Source organism: Sitophilus oryzae, unplaced genomic scaffold (assembly GCF_002938485.1).
Source record: "Sitophilus oryzae breed Bouriz unplaced genomic scaffold, Soryzae_2.0 scaffold_469_pilon_pilon, whole genome shotgun sequence".
In the NCBI taxonomy this organism is placed as follows: Eukaryota; Metazoa; Arthropoda; class Insecta; order Coleoptera; family Curculionidae; genus Sitophilus; species Sitophilus oryzae.
Window position 1 is genome coordinate 1193019 of NW_022147050.1, and position 17726 is coordinate 1210744.

A 17726-nucleotide genomic window follows, 5' to 3' on the forward strand; every position below is an offset into this window, starting at 1 on the left:
AATTACCAAATATAACAACAAACTTGTTTGTGAATGCCCAATTTGTTTCAATTGTTTAGAGCCTTCTAGAGTTTAAGGGTATAGACAGCAACTGTCCTGGTAGAATCTTGTATTGGTTGTCTGTAATTGTTGATTTGCTGCTACAATCATGTTTCATTCTATTTTTTATTATACAAATTCAAAATAATGTTTATTACAGTTGAGAGTTACAGTTGAATTAATGTTAATTACCTGCATATTTATCATAGTTTATTTTCCTAGATCATAATTTCAAGGTTAATGTCATATATCATCTTGGTAATATTAAGATAAGTGAGTGTGAATTAATAAATATAATAATGTACTTATAATTTAAATATTTATGTACTAATTCAACATAATATATCAAGTTTGAATAAATATCAGAGTGAAATGGTTGTCAAGTGGTAGAGAGAGTACGACAGTATATGACGTAACGTTGAACGATCGCTGAATATTATATAGAGATATAGATTAATTGAATCTTGTCATTCGATTTACTCAACAGAATCATAATGTCCAAATTATTTAAACGTTTTTTGAGTATTTTAATATTTTTTCCAATAAAAAACTATTAGATAATTATTTTTGTTAATTTAAAAAAACTGATAAATCGTTCTGTTACAGGATGGCCCTGCTCAAGAGCTAGAAAAACCTTTGGTTATTAGCGGGGATCCTCAGAAAATAGAGTATGCAAAGCAATTGGTTTATGATTTAATTGCAGAAAAGGAAATGAAGAGTTTCAATAATAGAGGGGGAGGTGGTGGTGGACGAGGACGTAATGATAATAGGTAAAAACATTATTTACTATTGTTGAGTCATTGTATAGAATTGTTAATTTTTACTTGTTGAAATTTATTCGCAGAGCTGGTGGTGATGGCTACAGCGACTATGGCGGAGGCGGAGGCGGCGATTTTGAAGTTTTGGTGCCCAAGGCTGCGGTAGGAGTGGTTATAGGCAAGGGTGGCGATATGATAAAGAAAATACAAGCTGAGACTGGTTGCAGGGTGCAGTTCCAACAGGCCAGGGATGAGGGACCTGGCGATAGAAGGTGTTCTTTGAATGGAAACCCTAAACAAGTTGATCATGTAAGCAACTTATTCCTTTTGATATAAAATTACTGTAATCTGTTAACTCACAGAGGTAATGCTGCTCAATTTTGAACTAAAATAAGGGATTATATACAGTAGAACTTTACTAATTCGGACACGCGCTAAATGGGTTAGTCCAGTAGTTCGCCGTCTCTTATCAGCCCGACAATTTTGATATTTTTACCTCTATTCTGGATGCCAACAAAATTCAAGTATTTTATTATTATATTTAAGTATTTTAGTTTTTTGCTAGTGCAGTTATTGAGACTATAAAAAACTCAGGTACGAGGTCTGTGGGATGTAACGCTATTTCGGGTAGTAAAAAATAAGTGAAAAAGAATTACAAATACAAATACAAATACTTTATTGCCGACAAAATGATCTTCCCGATCACAAAGCAACGTCACAGAACAGAGTATATTATCCCATTACAGAGTATATTATCTTAGAACATTAAAACATAGTAATAAATGCACAAAAATAACAATAATAAAAATTCAACAATTTCAGACAAAGGACATAATTAAAATTCAAAGTTAAAGCTATAAAAACCGCGTGTGTGTAAAAATTCCAACACCGACCCCCTAAAGTGGTAATCGCTACCTACAGCCCCAATATTTGCTGGGAGCATTTCAAAGGCCTTGACCGCCCTGTAGCCTGGGCCCCTCCGAAAAAAAGACGAGCTATGCAAAGGTATGCTTAAATCATCCCGCCCCCTGGTAATCCGTTCCATATCTGGACCATAGTGACTCGAGTTCGTAGCAAAAAGGGCGGAATGCTTTTTAACGAACATCACTAGGGACAGAAAATATAAAGAGGGCACAGTCAGGACATGAATTTTTGCAAAATATGGCCTACAAGATGTCCTCGGATGCAAGCCGAACATACACCTGATCATTCTCTTTTGGGCCCTGAAGATCTGCTCTGCTAGAGCCGAAGATCCCCAAAACATAACGCTATACATAATTAAGGATTGTGAAGTGGCGATGTAAAGAGTTCGAATGGTGTCCAGAGACAATTGGTCCCTTAATCTTCGTATTATCGCGCAGTTACTGTTTAATTTAGAAGTCAAAATATCTATGTGTTTTGTCCAGTGAAGCGTAGGATCAATGTAGACACCGAGAAACTTTACATAATCGGCCAGTGGTATAGACTTGTTATCACAGCTGACATACAAGGACTCGTTATCTCTGGTTTTACCAAAAGTAAGAAGTCCGGTCTTGGAATTGTTCAATTGTAGGCTATTTTTCCTACACCACTCCCGCATCGCCCCCACTGCCTGCGAACAAGCCCCAGAGAGCCCCCGCAAAACTTGGTCGGTCAACACCAGAGAGGTGTCGTCTGCATACTGGCAAACCAGCCCCGAAACAAACTCCCCATGAAGATCATTCACATACAGTAGGAACAAAAGCGGTCCCAATATAGAGCCCTGTGGGACTCCCTGGCTTACTGTGACGGACTGAGAGAGGTATTTTGACTTTTCATGAATGACACAAATTAGTTGTTGACGATTAGATAAATACGATTCGAGCAACCGCGCGGCAACTCCCCTTATTCCATATATATTCAACTTATTTAACAGGACGCCATGATTCAAGATGTCGAAAGCCTTGGATAAATCAAAGAATATACCTGCTACCTCCTCACCTCTGTCGACCCTTTCAATAATAAAATTCAGCACATTATATATTGCCAGGTGGCATGACTTTTTTGGCCTAAACCCATATTGAGTATCCGATAATATACTATTTCGATCCAAAAAAGATGCAAGTCTATCACAAAGAGCCCTCTCAAACACTTTTGAAAAAGATGACAGAAGTGACACTGGACGGTAATTGTTCATGAGACAAGCATTACCCCCTTTAAGGACCGGGATAAGTTTAGCAACCTTCAAGGCTGAAGGAAAAACCCCAGATGAGAAGGGTACGTTTATGAGTGCTGCAAGAGGTGTACATATGAAGGAGGCAATGCGTTTTAACAGAAATACCGGAATATCATCCAGACCTGCGGAATGCTTGTTTGGAAGATTCATTAGAATGTAAAAATTTCCTGTGAATTAACAGGATTGAGAAAAATTGTGGGTGTAATGGATTCACCAACATCCACATAAGTATCGTTGTAAGAAAAGGGGAGGTTGAAGTGTTTACTAAACAGTTCCGCCACCGCCTTCGGCTCACGAACCTTAGTGTCCTTGTACTTTATTGAAATATCCTTATGCGAATTTGATTTATTAGTTTGCTTATTTATAATATTCCATGCAGTTTTTGATTTATTTTTTGCATTTAAAATTTTGTTCTCATTAAGACTTTTTTTATAATTAGATACATACTTTCTATATTTCTTTCTTTCTTGTTTATAACGAGAGTAAATTATTGGACTATTGGTTTGTTTGTATGTAACGTAAAGATCTTTAATATGTGCCGAGTAGTGCTTAATTTCATTATTCACCCAATCTGGGATCGCCTTCTCCCTAGCGTTACACAAAGGAAGCTTAGTTCAAATTAATAGGAGAAAATTCGGAAAAAACATTCGTACTTACTATTTACATCCAAGTACTCTTCCAAATCGGCCCAGCTCTCTTGTTCCAGATATGAACAGAAACCGAAAATGTTGGTATCATTGAAGAATCTCTTCCGCTTATAATTTACCTTGGAGTGGGAAGTAGGAGTTTGGATAGTTGTTAGTTGACCGATTCGAACTAGGCGTCGTGTTATGTTGTGACAATTTCAAATGTTAATAAAATTGCCAAAAACATGTTAACGCGTAAAAGAGAGTGTAATATGGCGTGTTTGGGTGCAATAATATTCAATAACCCAACTTTCCCGTATATGCAACTCAAAAAAACTTAAGATACTCAAGTATTAAAAAAATATTTTTAAGAAATAAATATTAATACTAGTTTCCTTCTTCAATGTTATTTAAAATTTTGATTCATTTTTAAATTTTATAAAATAATATAAAATTCTAAAATACCTCGATATTGAAAAGGAAGTAAACGTGGCAATGCCTAGCGTTCGAAACGGCATTCGTAGTTTTTTTGAGGCGTGCGGGGATTGTGATTGTAACCAGTCGTTTATATCATGTTTTAATGGCTGCTTACTTTCATGTATAAACTGGCAAATTAAGGAAGGTTAAATAAACTACAAAATAATTATTATTATCTACATATATATAAAATGCTAATGTTTATCTGTGTCGTCTCTACTGAAGTAACGACTTGCTCTAGAAAGTTGCTTTTTTTACTAAAAGATAGCTAATTGGCTCTTCTAAAAACTGCCCTCGCCGGATTTTTTGTTTTTCATTTAATTAAAAAAAAAATAAAAAGAATTTTTTCCTGATGTCGCATGTCGTGGCGGATGCGCCAGGCTTCAACTAGTTTTATATATTTTCCTGAAATAGCAAAAAAAAACATTTTTATTATCATTTGTAGTTTTTGTGTGCCAGTGTTTAAAACTCCGTACGAGGTGGTAAGTTCAGGTGATTTTTAAGTTTAATTTGAGGTAAAATTTTATGAATTTCTTAAACCGATATGATGATGTTAAGCAAATATTAATGGTTAGCTAAACATGCGGTCAAAACGTGTCTTGGTGGAGTTTGATTTACTCCTGAAATTCAATGTATCAACTATTCCAATGGTATTTCTAAAAGATTTAGTTAAAAAGTCTTTATAAAACAGCAATTTTAAAATACATTATTTAGTAATTAGTATAATAAAACGCCTGTTTTATTGATTTATTTAATGTTTTTGTTGATACTTCATAAATTTCTTTTATAATAATATAGTATTAACTAAATTTCAACAAATGAAAACATAACAAAGCAACATATGACGTTTTTTTAAGTTTTTATTAAAATGAATAATAATAATAATCATTTAGTTTTATTAGCAATTATCAGAAATTAGAAAAAAACTTGCATATCGCCATGCGTTATTTAACTAGAACATCATGTGGATGTTTTTGTCTAACAAAAACTAGCAGAATATAAGCAGCGGTCATATCCAGATCTGAGTTAAATATATAAAACAATTTTCGATATAAACCAATGGAAAATGACCGCAGCTGGGTGTCAACACCTTTCTTTTCATTGTCATTAAGGGAGTTGGGATCCAAAAATTGCACAACATCGGCATTTCATTAGCGAATGACATATATGCCATCCTTATATTGAGGACACTCAGTCATTAGCGTAACTAGCAATTTATTTTGGGGGAGGGCTACGGGGCTTAGGACTTCTGTTTTATAAAAAGTGAAGAATAATAATATTAAAATAAAAATTAATATTTAGTCAAGAGTCATAATTTAGTCAAAAATTAAGATTTTTCTGGGGGTGCCCAGTAAAACTTAGGGTGGGCCCGGCACCCTCGTAGTCCCCTGTAAATACTCCTATGCACTCAGCTCAAACGTTCAGAGTGTTTGCGCTCCAAACGCTATATTTTTTATAAAACAATATAACAAGGCTTTAAAATAAAATAAAATAATCTTTATTACATGCACAAACAAAAGAGTACATATAAAGGTGGAAAGTACCGCAAAGCGTATTTTAATAATTTTAATTTATTAATTTTTATAATGGTAGGTAATTAATTTTCTTTGTGGCTCTATGTGAGAGCCTTTTCCAAAAAATTAAGCAGTTTTGTTGATTTATCATATAGGTATTAAATTACAAGCCAAACCAAACCAAACCAAACCAAACATTTTTTTGCTCTTATTTCACTTTTTTGCTTTTTATCTTCGGATTTTAAAATTTGTCACATGTTAAATAATACTATAATTTAAATTTAATCAATATTTGGGGCCTTTCCAGATGCTTTGGGTACTGATTTTGTGGTAGAAGTTAAGTGCCCTATCAGTAATAAAACCCTTAAAAATTATATTAACAAAGGAGAAATAACAAAAAAATGCAATGGTCAAGTTCAGCTGCAAATGTTAGCTACTGGGATGCAAAAAGCATTATTTTGTGTGGCAGAGCCTGATTTTGAAACAACAAAGAACGTTCAAATTATTTGGGTTAACTATGATGAGGAATGTTTAAAATCGTGGTTGGAAAATTGCATGGATTTTTATAAGAATAATATTCTTAATAAAATTTGTACTTGAATAATTATAATTTTTTATTGTTAACAACACATACAAAATAGTTTATTTTTTCAAAAAAAATGCCTTGAAAGTTTTTACAATGCAAATTATCCTAGTAATACAAAAAACCAGTCTATAAAAAGAAACATAAATGAAATTTTAAGCATAAGTATCTAAACTATTACCCTAATACCTATAGTACCTACCTCCTAAAAAATAATATAATATATTACATAAACACTACAACAAAAATAATTTCAAAAGTGATTTTTTTACTTTACTTAATAATTGGGCTTTGTAAATTAATTAACGCACAACAAATAGTAATTACAGAATCTGTATGGCCAATAAGGTGATGATCAATAACAGCATGGGGTTTTAAAAAAGATAATTCTCTTAAACGCTTAATTACCCTTTCTATGTGGATCCTTAAGCTTGCAATTCTTTTCGATTCTATAACCTCTTCTTTTAAGAGTCTGCTAGTTGATGAAACTGAAGGTGGTCGAACTAATTTGCATTTTTTTTCTGCTAACATCCTATCTACATGTTTGAAACCTCTATCAGCCATTACATGACAATTTTCTGGAAGCTCTTTTAAAAAATTGCACTGTTCCAAAATTGTCATGTCACTAGTCCTACCACCATAACCTGTGGATACAAAATTTACAAAACCATCTGGTGTGCACGAAATTAAATATTTAATTGTGTTGCCCTTTTTATATTCTGACCATGTTAGGACTTGTTTTAAACTGTCAGTAGGCTTTTGAATTTGAATTTCTAAACAATCTATTATAGATTGTACCTCATTATATCGGATTCTAAATGGAATAGGGAGGCACACTTTTATTATGTCTGGCTTTGGCCAAAAAACTAATGTTTTTAAATAAAATTCAATTTTTGGAATAGTTTTTTTTTAAATTGTTGAAGCTCTACTACCTGATATACCAAACTGATCACCTAAACGCATGAACGAATCATTTAACTTAATTTTCATTAAACTCAACAAAACGTCTGCCTTTTTTAAATTTGCTTTTACAATTAGCTTGTTTAATACACTATTGAACCACTGTTTTGGAATACCTATGTAGCGTTTAGGATTTTTCTCAATTAATTTAATAGTATATTCACAAGTAGCTTGTTGCTCTAACTCTTTCAATAAGTCCTTATTTTTATCTTTACTAATGGCATCACTACTGGGAACAAACTCTGAAGTACTAGGTTTAATGTTTTCTTTACTTGTAACACTGACAGAACTTTCCCGTAAACAAAGTATCTGTTTACTGACTGATGGTGGTGGACATTTAAGAGGTGATGTAGCAGTGTCACATTTTAAAGATAAACTAGATGTGTCTATCTTAACATGGCGAGATTTAGGAGGGATATTACACATTACTGAAAAATGTTTCATTTTTGGTGACCACTACTGGAAAAATATTTTTGTTCAATATGTGTTTGAACCCCAATAGAGTAGGAATGACACTTGACCTGAATGCCAATAGTGCGCTGTCTTGTTGTGGATCCTGAAGTGGATGGTAAATTTTCATCAAACTCGGTATCACGTATCCGTCTCTTCTTACATGTTTGTTCGATTGCTTCTTCCACCGGTGCTGCACCTTCGTCTTCAACCTCACATTTTAAATTTAAATGTGGTTTGCTGCCTTTTAAATATATGAGGAATAACATGTTTTTTTTTAACTAAAACCAGTCCTCCAACCAGCTTGTACCTCATATAATTTTCTATATCTTCTGTAACCTAAAACAAAGGTACAAGGTAAATAAAAATCATTTTTATAAATGCATTTTAAAGTAGATATAAAATTAATTGTAAAATAAAACTTAAGGAACTTACGTTGAAATGATCTTCACAGCAAAATCTCGTACTTTTGCTGACATATTGTTGTCTTGCCGCTTCAAACCATGCTCTTCGACGGCTTTCATCCAAAGGAACAGTTATAAAAACTTTTTCTGGAGAGCCTTCAGAGTTATTTAGACAGCCCTTTACAAAACAAACTTTAACACCCTTCATTACAAAAATAATAAAGAGGGTACAATAAAACAAAATTGAAAACAAGTATTTAACGCCAAACGCAAAATGTACAAAATACTTGAAAATACAAATATAACCTCGAACCCTCGAACGCCTCGAACCACTGCCATCTCTAATAGATCAGTCGAGCACGGACTTTTGTGTACTTCATCAGCTGTTCATAGTTAGATATTCGGTTAGATTCTGTATTCATATTTTGTCGGTTAATTTTTGATATTATTTGTTATTGTAGTGCAAAAAACTAATTATTTTAGTGTTTAAGTGACATAAACTACTACCAGATATATGGTCACTCTGTTTCTCATAAAAAAAAAAACACGAAATATAAAAGGTTTTATTAAAGTTTTATATTTATCATAATTTTTGTGTATGTTTTTTAAGACTCTAACAATTCATCAATAAAGCGTAAGTGGAATGTGTTTTTGGTGCTATGCCTCATTTTTGTTGTGTTCCTGATTGCAGGGATTATTATACTAGGCAGCCTAAAGTGTCCGGAAGAGCAAGAAAAGTGGGTATGAGTTATAAATCAAGATAATTCTATTGAAAATATCTTTAATAAATTTAAAAATATTCTCCCAGGCTGATATTAAAGAAAACTGGACAATTATATTTATTTTATCCATATTGTGGCATCTCCACTCCCAAGTGTTGTTGGTTCAGCTTCGATAGATAGTTTTTTAGATAGATAGTTGATTATTTATAATACCAAATTAATATCAAATATTTAAGTGATGGCTGAATACAATTTGAATAAAATAACAATAAAACTGGTATATTTACAATACAAAATCAAGTTTTAAGGATAAAGGTGTTTCAATTATTATATTTAATAAAAAAAAATCATATTTCTTTTTTTTTAATTGGTCTAATGTTATTTACATTTTATGTAAGAATTATACTGTATCATCGAAAAAAAAAAACGGCGTCTAGATGGCTTGGAAATGAACATCGATGACATTCCCTAAATAATATTACATATAAAATGACTGCGATCTTTATTTAATAGCCAACAATGACGCCTTTTTTTCGATGATATTGTATTATTTGCAAATATAATTTTTCGAACATTGATACTTGCAAAATATACATATAAATTTTGTGAATGCAAATAATAACACATCACTAGTAGATATTGAATGTTTTTGGGTATTAAATTAGATCGATTTTCACACCGTAAAATTGAAAATATATTTTACATTTTATCCATTATTTTATGTACGCATTTATTATTTGTATATTGTAAAACATTTGCTGCATTTGTATGGTTCATAGTCAATCAAAGTATCCGTAGTCTCTAACTAGCGTGACGTCATAATTCTCGATCCGAGGCTGTTCTATTAGAGACGGCATTGCTCGAACATAATATTATCTCGCGCCCTCTGTCAACTATTCAGTCAAATACTAATAGGTGACGTCACAATTTTCTACGCGTCATTTCAAACCAGTGAAATTTGTATTGAATTTGGTTTATTATTTATTCCTTAATTGTAACTTTGTTGCATTTCTTTTTCTATTGAGGGAGTATTTTTTAATCACTTCAATTGAATTTTATATTAAAAATAACAAAAATTTACTATGGTTAAACACCGGATTACGAATGCCCTGCCAGACTCACAAGACAGGTAGTTAAATGAGGAGACGAAGCGGCATCGGCACGGCCGTATGAATTTAGCGCGCCTGCCGAGCGTTTGACGAGTCTGGCAAGGCTTTCGGGATGTTCCACATTAGCTAGGCTATTTGCAGCTGTAACTTATAATATAAACTATCATCCCACAAATTTGAATTGACTCTGAAAGGAAGTTCTTAAACGTAAACCATTTTAATTTCTCCTTTTTTGATTTTGAATTTCAGGCCCGCCAAAGGATCGAAGAACTGATCGACAGCGTGATGCAGCGTGACGGTGGCCACGACGGTCCCATGGGCGGTGGCCACGCGGGCGGAAGGGGAGGCCGTGGCGGCGGTAGAGGAGGCCGGGGCGGCGGAAGAGGCGGCGGGCACTTTGGTGGCGACCGCAACGGTGGCGGAGGCGACTACGGCGGCGCGGGAGGCTGGAACGACCGGGGCGGCCCTGGGCCCCAGCAGGAGGTGTCTTTTACAGTGCCGGCTAATAAGTGTGGCGTCATTATCGGACGAGGTAAGTGAATAAGATTTTCCACATTAAAAATTAAGCATGCCATTTCAACTTGAAACCTCCGATCTAGTGTGTACCAGTTAGTACAGGATCGGGCTGCAGGGTGCAATCAATCAAATCGGTGTCTATCAAAAAATTGCCGCAACTATGTAACGATCCACTCACTTTTTCGAGCCATCCTGTAGAAGTTAAAATATTTTCCTGAAATACATCCTGATATACAGGGTGGTCCGAATTGTATTCCGGAAACTTCGGCAGCATATTCTGCAGATAAAAATAAGTAAAAAAGTTCGTATAAATGTATGTCCTAAAATGCTTAGTTTCGGAGATACAGGGTGTAGAAGTTTCATTTTTATTTCGATTTTTTTAAATAATTTCTGAATTAAAGTCAATATTTGGATGAAAATTTGTGTCTGGGAGTTTTTTTACATGAGAAATTTGATTTTGATGTCAATATGACTCCTACTTGTAGAGGGCGCCACCTACATGTTTTTTAACTGATTTGGAGAGTAATAACTTTTTGTCCGTACCTGTATAAAACTACTGAGTGAAAAAATATACATTTCTGTGACTTTCTACGTAAAAAATGTCTCTTAGTAAAAATCGCTACGAGCAACCGTTCTCAAAATATTTAGAATGGAAATAGTCAATACATATCATTATTGACAAAAAATAAACACGGTGAGTAGATAGGTATTTAACTGAAATAATAAATTTAGGAAATATTTATTTTTTTAAATTAATCATATATTTTTCAGCGAAAAAATTATGATAAAACAGTTTCTATTGAACTTTTTGGCACAAAACTGTTCAAATTTATGATTTCAGCTTAATAACTATTTAGTCAACATGTTTAATTTATGTCAATGTTGACAGGTATTAGTAATTTCGATTCCAAATATCTCGAGAATTATTACTCGTAGCGATTTTTACCAAGAAACCTTTTTTACGTAAAAAACGTCGTAATTGTATATTTTTTACTCAGTAGTTTTATACAGGTATGGACGAAAAGTTATTATTCAAACCAATTAAAAAACATGTAGGTAGCGCCCTCTACGAGTAGGAGTCATATTGACATCAAAATCAAATTTCTCATGTCAAAAACTACCAGACACCAATTTTCATCCAAATATTAACGTTACTTCATAAATTATTTAGAAAAAAATAGAAATAAAAATGAAACTTCTCCACCCTGTATCTCCGAAGCTAAGCTTTTTAGGACATACATTTATACGAACTATTTTACTTATTATTATATGCAGAATATGATGCCGAAGTTTCCGGAATACAGTTCGGATCACCCTGTATAATTAAAGCTATTTTTATTCTGTGCATAATGTTAAAAGGGTGCCTATCAAAAAGTTCATCTCAAAAGGGCATCTGCAGCTCCTATAATAAAAAACTTAGAAATTGTATATCAGTGCCAGCCTAAAGTATACAGGGTGGTCCGAACTGTATTCCGGAAACTTCGGCAGCATATTCTTCAGATAAAAATAAGTAAAAAAGTTAGTATAAATGTATGGCAAAATAAAAACACTAAATCACCACAATACACCAAAACACTTATCTTATAAAACACTTATAAAATATATATAAATATCTTAGTTTACTAAGAGACATTTTTTACGTAAAAAATTACGAAAATGTATATTTTTTCACTCAGTAGTTTCATACAGATACAGATAAAAAGTTTTCACTCGTCAAAACAGTTAAAACCCATGTAGGTGGCGCCTCCTGCAAATAGGAGTCATATTGACATGTCAAAAAACTCCCAAACACCAATTTTCATTCAAATATTGACGTTACTTCAGAAATTATTCTGAAAAAATTGTAATAAAAATGAAACTTCTATAACCTGTGTATTTTTAATTTTGTGAAATTGTAGTTAAATCTTAAGGCTTCATTTCTCCAAGGGTATTAAAGTTTTTAATACTAAATATTTACTGAAGTTTATTTATTGATCAGTATTGTGTTGCAATAATAAAAATAATACTACCTCATACAGAGTAAAAAATGTCTATACCTATGTGGCGGATTCATCTATCCAAAAAAATCCTTTATGGGTATTTCGCCACTGCACTGCAAGAAAAATCTACAAAATAAAATAGTTATTTTTTGTAAACACTTCTGCGTTAAACCTAAACGGACGCTGCTTGTCAGAAGTTGTGTTTACAGTTATAAAAATTTGCTTAACAAAGAAAAAAATGCTTAACGTGTCGGAAAGTTTTCTCTTTCCGTCGTCGGAAGCAAAAAAATATAAAAAATCAAGAAAAAAACTATTTAAAATATTTAAATTGAACTATTCGAGAACACTTTACTTTTTAAAACAGATACGTCTACAAGAAATCGTTGACGTTCTGTTAAAATTACATTTTATATTAAGTTAAACTTCAAAATTAACAATTACTACCTGATAACAATTACTTAATAAGGTAAAACCAAAAAGCCCAAACTTTCTGTATGATTATTTTTAAATTTTACGTATGTTATGTTTATTTATGTTGTTCTTTAAAATCAAAGAAGCGATTGCCATACATTACTAACATCTACAGATGCATGAGCAATACATTTATTTTTATATATACACCTCATACAGAGTGTCTAAAAATTAATTTTAAATAATTTCTAGCTTTAAGGCGAGCGGCCACTGCGAGCGTAACTAAACTAAGCTAAGAATATGAAAACAAACGGTAATTAAATGGGAACTCCACTGGGAACGATTTTCGCTCAGTAGTCAGCTAAGTTTTCGTATTGTTTCTCCGCTATCATAGAACTAATCGCTGCGAAAAATTCGCTGGAACCTGTCACGAACTAAAACGAGCGAAACTAAACTACGATTCGAATCTTCGTTCATATATTTTCGTTTGTTTCGGTCAAGTAGCCGCTGACGCATTAAAAAGTATGGAAGCTGATTTTTGCAAATCCTATCTTCGCTTAGTTTAGTTTCGCCCGCAGTGGCCGCCCGCCTTTAAATGGCAAAAACTCGTTTGATTTAAATGGAACACCCTGTATATTTTATGAGAATTAGATGCGCAATTTAATTGTCTATCAAATTGTATTATATCATTTTTTACCTGTCCCTCAAGTTTTCGTAGAACATGCCGAAGTTTCGGGGATACCGTTCGGACCACCCTGTATAGCTCATACCAAATAAACTTTTAGTTACGTGATTAAGCTTGACCAATACACATATTATGCCGACTTTTACATATTTTCTTTTAATCCAAATATTTTAATTTGGTTCCTAGATATTTTAGGAACCAAAAATGAATTAATTATAAATATATAAACAGTTATTATTTACATCAACAAAACTTAAGGGACACAAAGGGCTATTATTTCCTGTTGAAAATATTGTAGTTTTCTAGAGATTCGAGTTTTCTTGTAACGGCTGTTAAGTGCTTTGTCATCTTGTACACCTCGCGCTACAAGCGGTTCTAAAAAGAACAATTTTCGACTACAAGGTCTGCTAGTAAAAAGTTTTTAGTTTAAAGTATTACAACACAATTCACTTAAACCAAAAACTCGTAATACAAATCAAAACGTCACGAAATAAATAAATAAATGTGGCAACCTGACATTTTTTTCAGAAGATCTATTCACCTGAATCACCAGCGGGAAATTTAAATCGCTGTACTTAAACTGCCGTTAAACGGTAGCTTACTAAAATGCCGTTAATAGGTATGACATCGTTGATGTGATGCACTTGACGGCTTTATGAAATATAGGAATTTTATAAGGACTAACCAACGCTATCCACCCCACCAAATAATCAACTTAACCTCGACACTGGTAAAAAAATATGAAAAACAAAATATATAAATTAGTAAAAACCAACCAACCCCACCAAATAACCAACTAACCAATGAATTAACACCCTGCAAATAACCACGCTAACCGACCCGCCAAATAAATCACGCTATAAGCAAAAAAAAATATATATAAAAAAGTCTTGGTCTGGCGTGAGATTTGAACCACGGACAATTCGCTCACGATGCCGACGGAGTCACAGGTGCTCTTGCAAAACTGCCATAGCCAGGCGTTACTTTTCGCCGACATCAACGATGTCATAATATCTGTTAACGGCATCTTAGTAGGCTACCGTTTAACGGCAGTTTAAGTACATTGAATTTAAATTCTAGTTAGTCAGCCCGGTACCGAATATATCCATGGTTGACAACAATGAATTTATTAATCGCGCTGTCGATGGCGTAACTAAAAGTTAATTTAGTATCGATTATAATTAAGTAGTGAATTGTAGTTTGGTTTTTATCGTGCTAAAATTAACAATCCATGGAATCCGTAACATTATGCTTCATCCTTTATATTCAATGGCTGGTATCAGTAATAGCATCTTGTGACCACCATTATGTGTATATTGGTTTCAATTACTTTCGGAACAGCTTATCTATTTGAAAAGGGAAAATTTCAACTAATTTCTACTATAGTAATTTTTTTTTTACTTTTTCAGGTGGTGAGACCATAAAACAAATAAACCAGCAATCTGGAGCGTTTTGCGAACTAGACAGAAGAAGTAGTGCCAATCAGAATGAGAAAACGTTTACGATAAAGGGTGATCCCGACTGTATAGAAGCTGCTAAAAGAATAATTAGCGACAAAATACAAATGCCCATTCATTTTCTCAATATGGGAGGTGCTCCAGCTCCAATGGCCAACAACATACCAACAGTAAGTATTATTTTATTTTAGCTTTGCCAGTTAACCAGAATAGCCCATTCATAAATAACATTTTTATACTAGCTGATCTGAATAACTTCATACCGCCTGAGTGAACAGTGAAGTGTTTTTTGTCAATCTTGTGTCAATGTCTGATTGATAGAATATTTTGGAATGATTGAGACCAACCAATTGTTCTCTATATTTTTGTTTATGCATCGATTTATATATTTTCTATACAGAATGATTCAAGGCGTACACGGTACGTTAGATGTTATGGAGAACCGGTACTCCATCTGTAAATTATTTTCAGCTTTACAGTGTTTCCGCTTCATACTAAAAGTAGTAGCATCTGTCGTATTTTAAATTGAACACCAATTGTATATTATTACATTTTTCGAAACTTTTTTCATATCTCATAACTTCTCTATTATAATAACTAGTAGTGGGAACTACCGAATGAATACTATCGAAACATTCGATAGTTGCAATTCATTCGAATAATTCGATAGTTAGTAAGAAAACATTCGTTGAAAACTATTCGAATAAAAATTATCGAATAGATCCGTCATCTGCCTTGAAATATTGTATTCTAGTAATTCGGCAGCAAAAACCATTCATTTATAAAATTCATTCATTTATGAAATTCATTTATTCGTCAGGATCGATTATAATAAAATATTAACTGAATTTTAGTTGTCGCCCGGCGACGTAGGTTTCTTTCCGAGAAACCCGACAGCGGTCGGTGGCAATGCTATGAAAGAAGCCGGCATCTTTGATTTTTTGCCGAGTCAGATATAGATAAGGACACATTATTTTTTTTATTGAGGTGCTAGTATTTACACAGAAAATACATTATGAAGGGCGCTGTTGCCATATTTTGGTATTAGTTGATATTAGCAAAATATATTATTGTTTGGCTTTAGTTAGTTAGGGATAGTATGTCTATAGATTCTGCATTTTTTTTATTAATATTCTGTTGTTACACTGCAATAATACTTGTTATTTTGGATGTAGAGGAAAATGATTTTTAATGTTTTTAAGCAAAGACTGGTTTAATAAATAATAATAACAGTAATAATTTGTTATACCTATTAACAACATAATTTAAAATCATTTAATATAAATATTTTTTTTGAAGTAGTAGCAAAATATAAACAACAAATTAGATGTCAAAATTATTTATATTAGATCCTATTTAAAAATAATATAGTCTCTAAATTTTTTGTGTGTGGCAACGTTGGTTTATTAAATAATAATAATTACAGAACTAATTTGTTATATTAACAACAAATTTTAAAATCATGAAATATAAACATTTATTAATTTTCTAAGCATGCAGTGTAATGGAAGGAAAATATAAATAAAAATTAGAAATCAAAATTATTTATATTAGGTGCTTTATATTACTATTTAAAAATTATATTTACTTTTACTGACATTTACTTTAAAAAATAAATGAAATATTTCTTCGCAAAAAACTACATGTAAGAGAATTAGCATAAACAAAATACAAACATCGTTAACTTTTTTTTTAAATTGGCACGTGTAAAACTTTCATTTTAATTTTCTCAGCCCATAGTTTGAGTTCGATAACCATTTACTTAACCACATTACTTAAATATGATTAGTAAGTTCAACTAATTCATATTATTAAAACATCTAAAATACAAATATGTATTTTTAAAATTAATTGTAGTTCATCTCATCTCTCTTAAAAATTGCTACTTCTCAAAATTTCCCATTAAAAAATATACCATATACCATATAAAATTAAATAATTGACAGATCGGACTATGGAAAACCACACAAATTTTCGGAAAAATTTTGACCACCTGCACATGCACACAATAGTCAATAAATAAAATTCAAAATTAACTACTATTTTAGTATTTTAACTATTTTAATAAACGCAAAAATAGCACAGTATTTATACGGCGAAGTTATAAAAATTTGGAAGAACTAATAATGCACTGACGCATACAAAAATCAAACGAATACTAAATTTCATTTATCAAAAGCATTCGATAGTCGTGGCTCAACGATAACCATTTAGTCGCACGGCGAGGTTGTCACATATGCATTAGTATACAAATGAATGAATGATTTTATTCGAATAAAACCATTCGATAGTTGAAATCATTCATTCATTAACCATTCGATAGTCTAATTCATTCGATAGTTCCCATCGCTAATAATAACCTATACCTATACTACTAAACTAACCTATACTATATTAGTCGTATTCAGGGCAATTAAGGTGCTTCGTGGGACAAAACCCCTTAAAGCTGAATTGTTGTGGCTAAATAGCCATTGTAGTCCAGATTGACATACTAAAAGTCCCCATCCCTCCGACTGTGTAAACCACCCCAAAACTACCCTTAAAATAACAATTTTTAGTTTATGTTAAATATCTTTGATACTGTCATCTTTATTAAAAAATGCTAGTTACCAAAATTATCACTTATAAAATGGTGTATACTCCGTTTTTTTTCTCAGGTAAGATTTTGACAGACGATGACAGAAAAAAAGCAGGTGACCGTCCATACCAATCCATTTATTTAACTAAAAAAGTTTCTAATATTTTTTAAGTTAACTTTGGATGGGTTTATATATAAATCCGCCATGCGTCATCTCTTGTTTTTAACCAGTTTTATTGGTTTATTTCAAAAATTACAGATCAT

At 32.5% G+C, this 17726-nt stretch overlaps 1 protein-coding gene across 1 annotated transcript in view; it reads left to right on the forward strand.

Annotated features, from left to right (window-relative positions):
* The window catches only part of LOC115886153 (far upstream element-binding protein 3), a 51348-nt gene that overhangs the window by 13249 nt on the left and 20373 nt on the right, over window positions 1-17726 (forward strand). The window contains exons 5-8 of the mRNA XM_030905226.1: window positions 646-809; window positions 884-1106; window positions 10086-10368; window positions 14837-15054. Of these exons, the coding sequence (XP_030761086.1) occupies window positions 646-809; window positions 884-1106; window positions 10086-10368; window positions 14837-15054 (888 nt within the window). The remainder of the gene's footprint in view (window positions 1-645; window positions 810-883; window positions 1107-10085; window positions 10369-14836; window positions 15055-17726) is intronic.